This window comes from Pocillopora damicornis, chromosome 6 (assembly GCF_964200805.1).
Source record: "Pocillopora damicornis chromosome 6, jaPocDami1.2, whole genome shotgun sequence".
NCBI classification, from domain to species: Eukaryota; Metazoa; Cnidaria; class Anthozoa; order Scleractinia; family Pocilloporidae; genus Pocillopora; species Pocillopora damicornis.
The window spans coordinates 21,773,460-21,789,007 of record NC_142675.1 but is presented as its reverse complement, the minus strand read 5'-3'; the positions used below and the strand labels follow the sequence as shown (position 1 = coordinate 21,789,007).

General features: G+C 39.0%; 2 protein-coding genes across 2 annotated transcripts; both read left to right on the top strand.

Moving 5' to 3' along the window:
• Positions 1-2,685: 2,685 nt before the first annotated feature.
• LOC113674991 (uncharacterized) lies at positions 2,686-4,556 on the top strand. The gene is made up of 2 exons (XM_089210784.1): positions 2,686-2,822; positions 2,911-4,556. Exon 2 carries the CDS (start codon positions 2,933-2,935, stop codon positions 4,424-4,426), a length of 1,494 nt encoding a protein of 497 aa, XP_089066910.1. The 5' UTR covers positions 2,686-2,822; positions 2,911-2,932; the 3' UTR covers positions 4,427-4,556.
• A 5,930-nt stretch (positions 4,557-10,486) lies between these two features.
• Positions 10,487-14,186, top strand: LOC149044422 (uncharacterized). Its single transcript, XM_089210785.1, has one exon. It carries the CDS (start codon positions 12,310-12,312, stop codon positions 13,786-13,788), a length of 1,479 nt encoding a protein of 492 aa, XP_089066911.1. The 5' UTR covers positions 10,487-12,309; the 3' UTR covers positions 13,789-14,186.
• The last annotated feature ends 1,362 nt before the right edge of the window (positions 14,187-15,548 follow it).

Genomic DNA, 15,548 nt, shown 5'->3' with positions numbered 1-15,548 from the left:
CTCAGTTGTTAACACTAAATTACCTACAGATGGTCACTTGTTTGTCTGTCATCCTGGCATGTGTTACCCTCTTTAAATGATGTTGTTGCTTATTAATAATAAATCGAGCGTTTGTATTCTTTCTCTCTTAGGTATCGGTGGAGAGTAGTAACCTTTCCCGCTCATAATCCTTCCCCTCTTTCCAACGAACAGTTACGTAAAACTTCTCGATAATTTTATTCAGGGCCTCCCGAGTTCACACTTTTATAGCCGTTTTTGGAAATCCAAGACATCCAAACTTTTCGCCGGTTTTTCGTCCTTTGTTTATTGTTTTTGTTCATGGCATTCCCTCCCAAACTCTGAATCAAAACTTTATAACTCCTAACCTTCCCGCGATCTAGTCTCGTTGCGTTTTCGCGACTTTCCTGTCAATCAATTTAATTTCAACTTTCTGCACTGTATGGGATTGATTGACGCGTTCATACGAGATTCCATCATTCAACTGAAGGGGACTGAGTAATTTGTAGGAAAGAGAAAGGTCGATGGAAAGAAGTGTACTCAAGCATAGCAGGCTCAGAAGGTAGGCATATTGGCGTCAACGCGCATGCTCAGATTGCTTACATGGTGACTGAATTTGGGAAACACATTTACCAAGAGATTACTTACAAAGTCACGAGAATAAATCCGCTTTCTATCAATCATGTGAGAGGCAATCACGGAGGCATCAATCTACCGAGTTACTTTTGATAAAGAGAGAAACTGAAGAATTAAAAGAGCCATGCCGAATGTATTTAAGAAGCTTCACCACTCTATTCCAGAACTTGAAATTAAAGAGAAAACTGTCTTTTCGCCATGTTTCCAACTGTATGGACAAAAACAGAATGTTAAAAGAGTCAGTGGAGAACTTCGCACTTATTCCCAAGCGGGGTGGTGTGCTTGGAGATGCTCCAGCATCTTTGGGCTTAAAATCTACGTTCCTCGGATTGTTGGGGACAATTCGTTTCGCACTCGGTCAGTTAGAGTTTTGTCAACATATAAAAGAAGCAGGGCTGCAATGTGGCAACGAAAACGAAATTGTTAAATCCGAGTCGCTTTGGGTGAGAACTCAACGATTTGACACGATTGGACATTGGAGAGGAGCCGGGCTACCACACAATCACAGTCAGAACATTATCCAATAAAACATTCTTGGTAGCTGGAGTGTTTGTTGGTCTGACTTTCATTTAAAGTAGATTTACTTTCCTTTGCTCAGTAATAAGCAAAGCAAAGTGCACGATAATCATAGTGATCAAAACTATAGCAAAATAATCCAACGTGATTGGTTCTCACCAACTCGATTTGTGTAGATAATCACATGATGTCTAATGCAATTTAGGATAAATCAGCACGAGCAAATTTTTGAAAGGCTAACCAATTGTCTTTGGATGTTCTAAAAACTTGACTACATGGTAATTGCCGTTTTGGATCGTTCTCATCTGAGAAGTAACAAAGTTTTTTCGCCTTCTATTCCACCCCACGGCGATTTGCTCGGAGCATAAGTAGTTATGCTCAAATTGGAATTCTTGCCTAAAGTCGTAGCTTTGTGCATGACGAAAGAAGCGTGTTTGTTAGTGAATCAGTGTTCTGGGACATGAAGCAAGGTTGGCCAGGCTACCAAGTTGTTTTCAAAATAAATAAAGAGGGTCAAGGTTAAATCCAACGCAGAATCTAAGCACATATGTTGTAGTTTCATTTCAATTTACTACCAACTCAATCCTCTCCGTGAAACCGACGTTAAGCCGCAGTTTGCTTCCAAAATTTATATTTCAGACGTTTCTAACGACCTGCGTCCACATTCACCACGACACCTTGAAAAGCAGCTTGGTAACCCTGCCTCCTTTGCAAACCGGGCCTCGTCGAGGACCACACACTCGGCATCCGTGGCTCTAAAACATCTCTTTTTATGTGCTTTGGTTTTGCGTTAGATTTGTGGTGGCCCAGTCACTTTGAGCTTGGAGTTTTCGCTTCTCGGATCGGGCGTGTGCAGCCTTGGGCTTCTCTTATGAGAAGTAAACTTAGAAATGGATAACTCGCTAAAATAGGTTCTTTTCAACGTAGTAAGCGGTCAGATAACAAGCGATGCACTGTGGAAGTAAGGTGAGGTATCTTTATTGAGAATTTGACTGTATTCTCATACAAACTCTAATAGTTTCGCCACGACTCTTATTTCGCAAACCTGTGGTATACTTAGATTAATCTTTGGAATCTCAAAAACCGCATGTAGATAATTGTTTATTTGGTGTTGGAAAAACCTCTCCTTAAAGCTATTCTGAAGTTTTAATCGTCTCTCAATTCCAATATGACTATAGTTTCTCGCATTCAGTCCGGAACGTCTGTACAAAAATAGCACGCTATGAAATGAAGACTAACAGTGGAAAGCTACTAATACGCAAAGTTGTTTTCATCAAACTTATTTTACGGTCGTGGACAAATTTGTTCCGTGTTTTCTCTGCGATGAAACGCAAACCAAAAGACAGTCAGAAACCACAAACAATATAACCCATAGCCACAATAAGTTTCTTAAAACAGTACGCCAATTGTTTGCTTAATCAATATTTTTAATTTAAAGTACTTCGCCAAGTGGACCCGCATACCGCTATTTTGACGCAAAACAGAATATTATATGCGTGAGAGGACACACAGCATAAGGTCACGCTATAAGCTAGTTCAAGCCGATTCATATTAAAATATCTTTTAAACAAGAAATACAAATCGGTCCCTCCACGCTGTGATGAAACTATTGTTAGCTCTTTCCCTTTCACCGACTCATTCTGAACTCATAATCGCAAGCGCACTCAGACACGGTAAGTTGTTTATGATGTTATGGTTTGATTCATATTTAACGATAAGATGTTTGCATAAATTGAGATAAAGGTTCTCTCATTCTTACAGCAAAGCTGATTGAACCGGGCGTATGCAATTGAAAAAGATGCCAAAGTCTACCCTTGTTATCTACATCTTTCTTGTCGTCATGTTCATCATCTTATATCATCTTCACACAATGACGAAGTTTTCGCTTAACATAAAGACACCTCAGCAAGTCACGGAACTAGAAAAATTATTCAAACTGCGGGATGAATTTAGCATTATAACTCCTGACAAAACACTTGTATCAAGAAGTATTCAAGCTGGTAATTCTGATCGCTTCAGACATGTTCTGATGAAAGCGTTACGGGGAGAAAACATCAGCGTGTTGGTGATCGGAGGCTCTCATAGCGCGGGAGGAAAACTAGGACTTGACGAGAACAGCCTGGATGGATTGTATTTCAAAGTATTTCAGAAATGGTGGAACGAAACCTTTGGTAGTTTTGCAAAATCCTTTTTGAATGTAACTGCACTGACAATTGGAGGCACGGGGAGCTCTTTCTACGCATTTTGCTTCAGAACTTTTATTCCCGAAGGCACGAGCTTCGATATAATGTTGATAGAAATGTCAGCTAATGATAAAGGACGAGCAACGGCGAAACCACTGGAACAACTGACGAGACAAGCTCTTTCATATCCTTCGGCACCTGTGGTCTTCTACATAAACGTAGTACATGATTTCGGAGTTAATCCGTATACTAAAAAGGTGGAAAATCCATCTTGTGTTACCCTCGAAGACTTTGGCCAAACAGAACTTGCCCGTCATTACGACATTACATCATTCAATTTGAGAGAAATAATTTGTAGGAAAGAGAAAGGTCAATGGAAAGTAATACACTCAAGTATGGCAGGCTCAGATGGTAAGCATATTGGCGTCATGGCCCATGCTCAGATTGCTTACATAATGACTGAATATGTGAAAAACATTTACCAAGAGATTGCTAGCAACGTTACGGGTATAAATCCGCTTTCTATCAATCGTGTCAGAGGCAATCAGAAAATTATCAATCTTCCGAGCTTATTTTTTATAAAGCGGGAAACCGAAGCCTTAAAAGAGCCATTGTGTTGGACGGGGAAAACGCCGAATGTCTTTAAGAAGCTTCACCACTCTAATCTCAAATTTGAAATTAAAGAGAAAACTGGCTTTTCGCCATGTTTCAAACTGTACGGACAAAAAAGGAACGTTAAAAGAGTCGCTAGAGAACTTCGCACTGATTCCCAAGGGGGGTGGTGTTCCCGGAGACGCTCCAGCATCCTTAAGCTAAAGATCTATGTTCCTCGGATTGTTGGTGACAATTCGTTTCGCACTCGGTCAGTGACAGTTTTGACAAGACATGAAGGTGGTATTGCTGCAATATGGCTAAACAATTACAAAAACGAAACAATTGAAACCGATTCGATTCGGGTTAGATCGAATCGCTACGACACGATTGATCGCAAAGTGAATTCAGGCTACCACACAATCACATTTAAAACATTATCCAACGGATTGTTCTTAGTAGCTGGAGTGTTTGTTGGTGCCCCTGACTTTCACATCAAGTAGACTTGTATATCTTTTGTTAAGTAACATGTAAAGAGAAGTGCACGATATTAATCATTTTATGAGTTGTTGTTTAGATAAACTTACATAACCCCAAGGACACAAGAGGAATATTTCCTTTTCTTCTGTATTCAAATTTCTGTTACTCTGTTTTCCATGTGAGAGCCTTTTCAGTTTATGATTGCCATTTTGCGCCCAACTGAACACTCAGACATATAAGTCTGTGCAAGATAACTAAAATTAGTAAGGAGTGAAGAGCCATAATGGACAGATCATTCAGTTTTTAAGGTATAAAAAATTCTTCTCAATTTCTTCGGATTCAGTTCATCTGTGAGGATTATTTATTAATTTTTCATCATCCACGGCTCAAACGTGGTTTTCTATTCATTTATTTGAACCATTTGACTGTTACGAAACAAAGAAAATATTCAACTTTTTGCCGCGGAAAAAAGTGGGGGGGGGGGGGGGAAGGTGAACCCCCCGCCCCTCCTTCTTCGCTGTTCCTTGTAATGTCAAACAGGGAAAAAATAAACGGCCGCATAATAAGAAATACAACCAATGTTTTGGTTTACTGCACATTTTTTTTTGTTAAATAATCCGTTGACAGACATGGTTGGAGCCATGGAGTGTAAAATCGTCTGGAAAATGAGCGGAATGGAAATGGATCTTGGTTCAACTTGGCAGAAGGGTTCGAGTTACCGTAAGTAACATCATATAAACGCCATGAAAGCTTCACTGATAACTTCGCCAGAATCAGTAGAACTTAAAACCTTTTCCAAGCTGTGGAACAATCATACATGTAAATGAAGCGTTTAGTGGATGGTATTTTATTAATAGAGATGTGCTATGTCAATTTTCCGGTGACTCCCTTAATCAAATCGGAGACGTTTATGATTATTTGAATTGCAAATTTTCTCTCTTTCTCTCTGTTATTATTCATGATTTACTCTCCACTGCACGTGCCGACGAGAACGTTACTCGGGCGAAGAAGTTTTACGACCTTTAAAGCCGTCTCACTTGGTTTCATAATATCAGATTTGTAAAAAATTTCTTCTAGGCGCACAGTCAATTTCGAGATGGCCACAGCGAAAACCTCGTTGGTGGAAACCGCAGCAAAAGCCAGCTCATTCAACAAGAACATTGAAGTGCATGATGACAAGATAGCATCTAAAATGGCGGGTCGATGAATCAGTTCTTCTTTAAAGGTAATTTTAGAGTCCTGCTCTTTTAGAAGGTAGCTTGTCTAAAAAATAACATTTTGCATTGTTCCGAAGAGACTTTATTTATAACAGGAAGCGATAAATTGTTGTTAAATGTCATTCATCGTAATTTTGTTTTCAATGTGGTAATGGTCAGAGAGGAGTAATAATGAATGCACCATCAGGTTGCTTTAATCAATATTTTCTGCAAACTCGTTCAAACATCTCTGAGCCATTAGACTTTTTGCCATTACTAAAATGGCAGCTACATACTCTGGAGTGCTTGCCAGGCTCTTTATCGCCTTTCCTGTACACGGGACGATAAAAAATCTCCATTAAATTTTGATCTGGTGTAAGAAATGTTTTGTCACTGTATTACTTTGGTATGAACCGCCTCAAAAGTCTCAGCTCGAACATAGTGGAAACAAATGTATGTTGTCACTGTAACAGTTCTATTCAGGCTAAATTCCGGTTCACAATTCAAGGTAACGTAAATGCTATATAAAAAAAAGAACAAAAGCACTCAGAAGTGAAGGATAAACAATACATGCAACTGTTCGATATGCGACGCTCGTAAATTTCCACGGGATTTCGAGTTCATGAAAATAGCGCATTCGCTTAAAATTATAGCCTGCAGAGCAGGCGTAATTTAGGCTAGCGAGTGCTAAGTAATTTCATAACGAATATTATGGCCGCCATCTTTGATTTTAATGGCAGCAGAAGGTTGAGGAGAGGAAAAATTTGTACCAAGGGGGCGGTCGACGGTCAAAAATAGGGAGAGGGGTGGGGGTAGGGAAGTGAAGATTACGCCTGCCCGAAGTCATTGTTATTTTGCCACACTCCGTTCGCCCACGAACGGAGTTCCTGATTGGTTCGATTAAGCTGCAGCTGTAGCTGTCAGTCTGGAGACATACATACCCCCAAATGATTTAAACGTGTCAAGTCGTCATGTTTAACACCACTGTGAAACATAATGGTTGAAATTCGGTTGTGCACTGCAGAGGCTTTGGCGTTTCTTAAGCGTGCTAGCATTGGTGTCGCTAAAGCAAGGGAGTTTATCTCTGGGACGCACTCTTTGAAAGCATTCTGCGATAAACCACTTGCACCTCGAACGCAGTCAAACCAGAGGGGACAGAAAATTCTCACCTCTTTCATGAAAATTTTGTTCGATATACTAGCGAGCTCGTCCGGATTACGCGCCTCCAATATGCATCCCGATTTCAATTATTCGTCAAACTCGAGCGACATATAATTATATAAGGAGATTTCCTGATATAGTTCAGGCTTAATTTCTTCGTGCATTAAAAGTGCATTAATCACTTCTCTCCGTTGTTTGGTAGCAACGTTCTTCTCCAATGTTTTTGTTCGGGAATCTCTGGGAATTCTCACAGTCACGTTTCCAGACAGATACATGAACACGATTTTTAAACCATCGTTTGGGAGATCTTCCACATTCATATGACTAAGCATCACGCTTTCCTGTACCAACAAGGCAGACGAGGTATTCACTGCGTTTTCAAAGGCGAGAGACTTTTTCGACCGCATGAGAGGAGGAACTTCCCTCAACGGAGTCCTGTCAATCGGGGAACAAACGCGTTCAGATTTTGATTTCCCCCAGGGTGGACTAGCTTTATCTGGCGTGTCAAGGTTTCTTTTGCTAGTTTTCACTGGCGTAGACGTTGTTGTAGTTGCGTTCTTGACAAAGTGGTACAATTGGCCTAAATTTCGAATCTTACGGCCACATAGGTTGCATACACGATCTGAAAATCTCGAGCTATCTTGCACTAGGGAAAATCCAACTTGACGAACAAATTCGCTCAAAACAACTCCAAAGCACTCCTTCCGTTTCGAAGGTTTGAAAACATTTTCTGATGAAGAGTGGCTTTGCTTAGGGAGATTTCCGAACTGAATTTTGAAGGAAACTCTCAAAGCCTACAGTTGTCACTCGCACTCTTATCGGACATCACGCACTATATATAGCTGGATATAACGGCTCGGCTACACGTGTGTTTGTTTTTTTGCCGGAAGTCGTTGTCAAAGACTTTAAAATAAACTCATTTTTATTGGTTACCTTCCTATTTCCGGAAATGCAGTGAAGCGTAACTAATCAGGGGGCTTATGGCATTTTAACAGCCTCTTCGAGCAGGCGTCTTTTCTCCCCTCCCCCGCCCCCTCCCCCCACTGTCCACTCTAATTGCAAATCAAAAATGGCCGGTCAAACAAACGATCCCGAGCTTTTAACGTTAACGTTAGCTCGCACTAACAAGACGCCTGCGCTGCAGGCTATTGAAAAATTATCGCATTTTACGTTGTTTTTAGAGGGAAAGATTATCAATGAATACTGTACCTAACCTTGTCAGATGGATCTATTGTTTGTACTCGTCTTTTCCTTTTTCGGCGCTTGTTCCGATTAATAATTGCATGTCGAGGCAAAACAGTACACCATTTCAGCGCGTAAAACTCCTTTTTCTTTGAACAAAGGCGACCACTTTGAAGAAGTAATTGACCTTTTAATATGGAGTCACATTGGGGACTAAATTGGTATCCTTTGTTCGTGTCGTCGAGTCATTTGTTCGTGTCGTCGAGTCATTTGTTCGTGTCGTCGAGTCCTTTGTTCGTGTCGTCGAGTCATTTGTTCGTGTCATCAATAAATCAATCAATCTTTATTCTTCCTAAGATAAAAAGACATATCTTAAGTTACATCACCAGTTAGGAGTCTAAAAATACATAGGACATGTTGTATATATATACATAAGATATACAACATAAAATAATAGAAAGATCAAAGATTATATTTAAAGATATGCCTATTTAAAAAAAAACATTCTTAAATCTGTCAGTCTTTATATCCGGGCGATGAGCACTTTTGTTTCTGAGTTGGTACTTTGTTTCTTTCTTCTTCGGAATGACGTTACTGAACGTACCTTGAAAATCTTCTTATCTGGCTTTTCTAAAAGTTCTCGAATGTCCATTCTCTAAGATATTTATTTCCTTTTAAAGCATCTGTCCATAAAGTTTTGCATGACCGTGAGATCTGAGTCTGTAGCGTCATAAACAGGTAGACCATAAGTGAAATTTGGTAAAACTAAGGTGCTAAATAGGTGGCCTACTTCACCTTGACTGAAACCTTCCTTCCGTAAAGATCTTAATTCAAACAGACACTTATTTGCCTTAATCAACTTAGTAAGTACGTGTTCGCTATATTTACAATTCTCCTAAAACGTAACACCTAAAATGGACAGCTTCGTGCATTGCGGAATGTTATTAACTTGCGCAATATCCTGAATAAAACCTTCCTTGCGAAAAATAATTTCTTTACTTTTCGACGGATTACAAATCATACTTTTTTCCTCAGACCAAATTAAAAACTGATCCACCAAATCCGTACGACAGTGGCCATCACTCGAACGGGAACAACGACAGTAGAGTCGTCCGCGTATTTAAACGGGTTTTATCCTGTAACATTAGATGTGTTTTTATCTAATGAGCAATACAGACATTTATTATTTATTATTATAAATTGAAACATATTCTGTATATAAAGTAACTGAAACAACAAATTATAAGCTATTTGTAAACACTAGTGAGGATTAAAGGTGGAATGAGTACATAAAATGGTAAAATTCATACGGAATATAGTATCACAGCCAGCCCTAGACTATGTACTTTTAAACATAAGGGTTAGGGTGAGGGTTAGAGGTAAACGTAAAGGATGGCATACTCCACAACAAATTGTGCCATTCCATAAGACATGCCATTCTGCGACTCATTCCTCCTTTTATCCTCACCTTAAGTGAACATTACTTTTATGTTCATCACATTAGTTTAAATAAACTGCAACAGAACTAAAACAACAGATACAGTGTGACTAGTTTCATTAATAGTTCACTCTTCTAGCATTCTCCACAATGCATGCTCAGTGGGGTCCAAGATCTTTGAATTTGATAATTTTATTACATTAATAACAATCTGTAATACCATGGTATAAAATTTTGACATGTGAAAGCTTTGATCTGCACATATATATGAATAAACATTGCTTAAAATTTGTGGTTATCAATACCATTCCATGGATCACATTTTTTAAAGCCACAAACAGTGGGAGAGGACAGCAGTCAGTTTGCATTCCAGGGGTTGTTGAGATATGGAGAATGGAAAGGCTTCCTTGACAGAAATCAACATGTCACAGAATGTCTGAAATATAAACATAAATTGCTGCTGGTTTTACTACTAATTTTTATAACATTGTCTTCACATGACAAAGGATGGGAAACCCTTTGCTATTTTTCTGTCCACACCTAATCACCTATTTTTCTGATTGACCTAATCACAAAAACAACAACAACACCAAGATAACTTAACTCAAATTGATCAAGAATGTGTGAGTAATAACATTGTTTTAACAAATTGACAAGCATTTTAACAAAACTCCACTGTAACTTGGCATGAAGAAATTGTCGTAGCACCACCGGTACCAAGTTACAGTGGGGTCCCCGGCGAGGCTCAGTTTAGAAAGGAGGCAAGGTGACCTAGCTGATTTTCAACTATCGTGTGTCAAGGTTGATGTGGACGCGGGCTGTTAGAAATCTCTAAACCGGAAATTTTTGAAGCAAATTGCGGCTTAGCGTCGGTTGCACGAGGAAGATCGAGTTTGAAGTGAATTTAAATGAAACTACAGTATATGTGCTTGGATTCTGCGTTGGATTTGTGGCCGCCCGGTCATTTTGCGCTGGAATTTTTCGCTACTCAGATCGGGCGTTCGGAAATGGAGTGCTCAGCCTTGGGCTTTTCTTATGTACGTTGAAAACCTCGAAATGGACAACCCGCTAAAATGCGTTCTTTTCATCAAAGTAAGCGGTCAGATAAATATATGTTATTTGCCGGCTGGGAGGTCCGTATGGTGAAAAACTGTGACCGAGGTCTTGAAAATACTGCCCGAGGCCGTAGGCCGAGGGCAGCATTTTCAAGACCGAGGTCACAGTTTTTCACCATACGGACCGACCCTTAGCCGGTAAATAACATATTTATTGTTTTTAAACTTGACGAAATTCTTTCCGAAAGAACCCGAATGATTTATCATGTTTATGGCCGTAAATACGGCAAGATCTTCCATAAACTGAAATATTTTTGAGTGGGTAAATGGTAGTTAAATAGAGGTGATGCAAATTTAAGAGAGATGCCTCAGCGAAACATTTTCATTTCCGTAACGATAAAGGTGATTTAAAAGGCTTCCAAACAAACTTTGAAACATTATTTTTACAAGTTTCTGTCACAATCTGACACCTGTCAATTAGAGAGCGCGCAAGAAAAAGAAAAGCGAAGGAACATTTGAAAACCAACAGAACTAGTTTGGCAAGGACTGTCACGACAATGTGTTCTTCAAAATCAGTTAATGATCTAACGGAAACTATTATTCACTCTCATCGACGATTCATTCATGTACGAAGATTTACCTCTGTTCATTAAGTAAACGGCGAGGAAATTAATTGTGAGTAAATTCAATCTTTTTATTTTGAAGTTGTGAGAGTTTGCTCGTTTGTTTGCTGTAACGGCGTGTTTACCTCTGATCTTTCCTTCACAAAAACTAAATTCGAACGGCACACTCCAACGAGACACAAGGGAATGTAATGCGGCCTTTTCTCAAAAAATTCCTTCAATTTCTGTTGTGCAATTTAAGGTACAAATGTCCAAATTGAACGGAATTGGAAAGACTCACCAGGAGCGTATATTTGTTGTAGAACTTAAATTAAAACTTCGCTCGCTCTTTCACTATGAACAAATTGCTCGAGAAAATTCAGATATTAAATGAATGAAAGTTCCATCGTTCAGTTTAACTGTAACCAAATACCTCACGTTCCAACTTTCTGGGTAATTTTTGTGAACGATTAAAATTAATTGCAGAAGGTTTTTAGGCCGCTTATCAACCAACGTAATTACATTATTGTTTATACAAATTCATTCTGAAACCAATATTTTTCTGTCAACCAAAGTGATTTGATAGAGAGAAAAGAGAGGATTCATAAGTTATTTATCGGCTTGAGGTAGTGACCGACGTGTTTGCTTAAAAATACTGCCCAGCCGGAAAACGAGGTATATTTATGAAAAATGACAACGAAAGTTGGGATGTCTCGGCGACTCACGAAAGCGTTACCGTGGCCCGTGGGCAGAGATAGGAAAATACTGACCGGGTAAAGAACCAATCAGATTGCAAGATTCGTTACCGTGCCCTCTAAAAAAACAATAACAAGCAATACGCTATGAGAATTTGACGTATTCTTTTATTTCTTAGAGCGGTCGTAAATATTCCCATACAAACTCTTATAATTCCGCCATGAAAGTTATTGCGTAAGATGATCATCTCACAGCTGGAGCTTGGGCCGCCTGTAGTCCGCGTTGTTTAGAACTGAATTTTTTAGCGCCATGACGTCAAAATTTAGGAATCAATAAACAAAATATGCAAATCGGTTCCACCACGCTGCGATAAAACTGTTCTTTCCCTTCACCAACTCATCGGTTCGCAACGCATATTAGCAAGCTCAATCAGACACAGTAAGTTGTTTATGAATATTGCCTCTAGTTCAGATTTTGTGATAAGATACTTGCACAATTCAAATTGTCCAAATTGAGATAGAGTTTTCTTTATCCTAACAGCACAGCTGGGAAAGCCAGCCGAATACAATTTAAAAGATGTCAAAGTCTACCTTTTTTACGTGCTGCTCTCTTGTTTTTATCCTCATTTTATCATATCATCTTCACACAATTAAGCAATTTGAATTTTCGCTCAACAAACCAGTTCCTAAGCAAGTTACAATTTCGGAACTAGAAAAAATATTCAAACTGCCGAATAAATTTAGCATTATAACCTCTGACAAAACGCTGTTATCAAGAAGTATTCAAGCTGGTAATTCTGATCGCTTCAGACATGTTCTGATGAAAGCGTTACGGGGAGAAAACATCAGCGTGTTGGTGATCGGAGGCTCTCATAGCGCGGGAGGAAAACTAGGACTTGACGAGAACAGCCTGGATGGATTGTATTTCAAAGTATTTCAGAAATGGTGGAACGAAACCTTTGGTAGTTTTGCAAAATCCTTTTTGAAGGTAACTGCCCTGACAATCGGAGACACGGATAGCTATTTCTTCGCGTTTTGCTGCAGAACTTTTATTCCTGAAGGCGCGAGATTCGATTTCGTGTTGATAGAATTATCATCTAACGATATAGCACTTGAGACGGCGAAACCACTGGAACAACTGACACGACAAGCTCTTGCATATTCTTCAGCACCTGTGATCTTTTACATAAACGTTGTACGTGATTTCGGAGTTAATCCGTACACTAAAAAGGTGGAAAATCCATCTTGTGTTACCCTCGAAGACTTTGGTCAAAAAGAACTTGCCCGTCATTACGACATTACATCATTCAATTTAAGGGAAATAATTTGTAGGAAAGAGAAAGGTCGATGGAAAGTAATGCACTCAAGCATGGCAGGCTCAGATGGTAAACATATAGGTGTTAAGGCGCATGCTCAGATTGCTTACATGATGACTGAATATGTGAAAAACATTTACCAAGAGATTCCTCACAACGTCATGGGATTAAATCTGCTTTCTATCAATCATGACGGAAGCTTCAATCTCCCGAGCTTATTTTTTATAAAGCGTGAAACCAAAGCCTTAAAAAAGCCATTGTGTTGGACGGGGAAAACGCCGAATGTATTTAAGAAGCTTCACCACTCTAATCTCAAATTTGAAATTAAAGAGAAAACTGGCTTTTCGCCATGTTTCAAACTGTACGGACAAAAACAGAATGTTAAAAGAGTCGCAAGAGAACTTCGCACTGATTCCCAAGGGGGTTGGTGTGCCTGGATACGCTCCAGCGTCCTTAAGCTAAAGATCTATGTTCCTCGGATTGTTGGTGAAAATTCGTTTCGCACCCGGTCAGTGACAGTTTTGACAAAACATAACGGAGGCATTGCTGCAATATGGCTCGACAATCATAAAAACGAAACAATTCAAACCAATTCTACTCAGATGAGAAGGAATCGGTACGACACGATTGGGCATAGAGTTCAGCCAGGCTACCACACAATCACATTTAAAACATTATCCAACGAATTGTTCTTGGTAGCTGGAGTGTTTGTTGGTGCCCCTGACTTTCACATCAAGTAGACTTGGTTTCTTTTGTTGAGTAATAAGAAAAGAGAAGTGCACGATAATCATTGAAATTTTTAAGAGTTGTTGTTAAGAGGAACATTTACTCTTCTTTCGTATTCGAATTGCTGTAACTCAGTTCTATACGTAAGAGCCTTTCGAGTCTGTGATTGTAATTTCGCACCCTATAGAACACGCAAGCATGCAATCTATGAAAGAGTTGCAAGAGAGCGAAACGTTTTAGAGCAGGAAATTACAGAACAACTAATAATACAATAAACGCACTAACTCTTATGCATAATCTTTGCAAACATGTACATGAAAAACTGACAGCAAAATTACAGAAGCTCTGAAAGGCTCCAAAAATACAGTAAGCAAACGACTTATAATATAATAAACGCACCGACTCTTATGCATACTCTTTACTTTGTAAATATGTATTTGAAAAACTGACAGCCCTTACTCATTGGGTATTTAATTTTGAGGGCGCAGAGACGTTCGTATGACGCGAATGAATATGAATGAAAGCAACGCCGTAAATATACCAGCTCTCTGCTAATGAAGCAATTGTAACGACATAACGTGCAACACCCCGCACAATAGGTTACGTAACCCATGCTAAGTTCATGTAACCTTTAACCCCTATGACTGACCGAGGCAAAATTTTTTTTTTACAATTTCGATACAGTATCAGGAAGACAACTGACAAGCATCAAGCAAAAATGTCTGTTAGAGGATTAAGAGTTAGTTGATCTAGTGTCAAATTCTCTGCACCAACATCATAATAATTTTACGGAAAACAGGAAGGAGAATTACTGATGAGATCTAGAAGTGAAAGAGTTAAGGCTTTAAAACAATATTTTTCATGAAAGAGATTACGTTTTAGTATCAACATGTGTAGGAATTTCCTCGAACTCATTGGATGGCATTGAGTTATCCAAGGGAAGAGGAAGTCTGGGGGTTTGATATCAATTTTAAAAATGTCGGAATTCTTCTAAATGTCACAGATTTGTAAGACCCCCTTACTGGGATCTGTTCTACTAAACCACCATGAATGATGATAAGACTAAACCACGAAGCGTTGATTTTTATTCTGTGGTTGGAAACGTTAGAGGTAATTAAAATTTTTACTGAAAACAAGTTTTAACGATTTCCCTTTTGAGCAACAGAAGAATGTACAGAATACGGACAAGTGATGAACATGTTCAAATTTTATCAGTTGTTGAATTCGAATAAACGCTAATCGCAGTGATTTCTATTAAATCTAATAAATCTTGAAAGTTGAACGCCTTGCTATCCAACAGCAACAAGCCAGAACAAAGCCTACTCCTAACTGCCCTCTCTTGGCCTCTTGGGATTTTAAAGGATTTGTTAAATTTTGGCGGCGTTGAATTTGCGCGATGTTGTCCTTTTTTTTTCTCGTGCGGATCAACAATAATTTGTTTAATGTACGAAATCGAAGTCTAGACGCTTCTCTTACCACATGGTATTCGGAGAGTAATATGTTGATAACAGTCCGAGAGTATAAGTTTTCAGGAAACATCTTTTATTGCATGTATTATTTAAGGCCATTGTGTACTGCTCCTCATTGCTTCTCAATCATACACCGTGCGCTAAATTTTATCAGATTAGGCTCAACTGTGTTCTCAGCGATCTCATCAGGAACTGGGCATAACATTATTTGAGGACCTTCCTGGTCTAAACTATTTGTTTTTATTTTCTCTTCTTTCAGTATTCTGTGCAAATGTCCTTCGATTACTAGTCAAAAGTTTAATTTA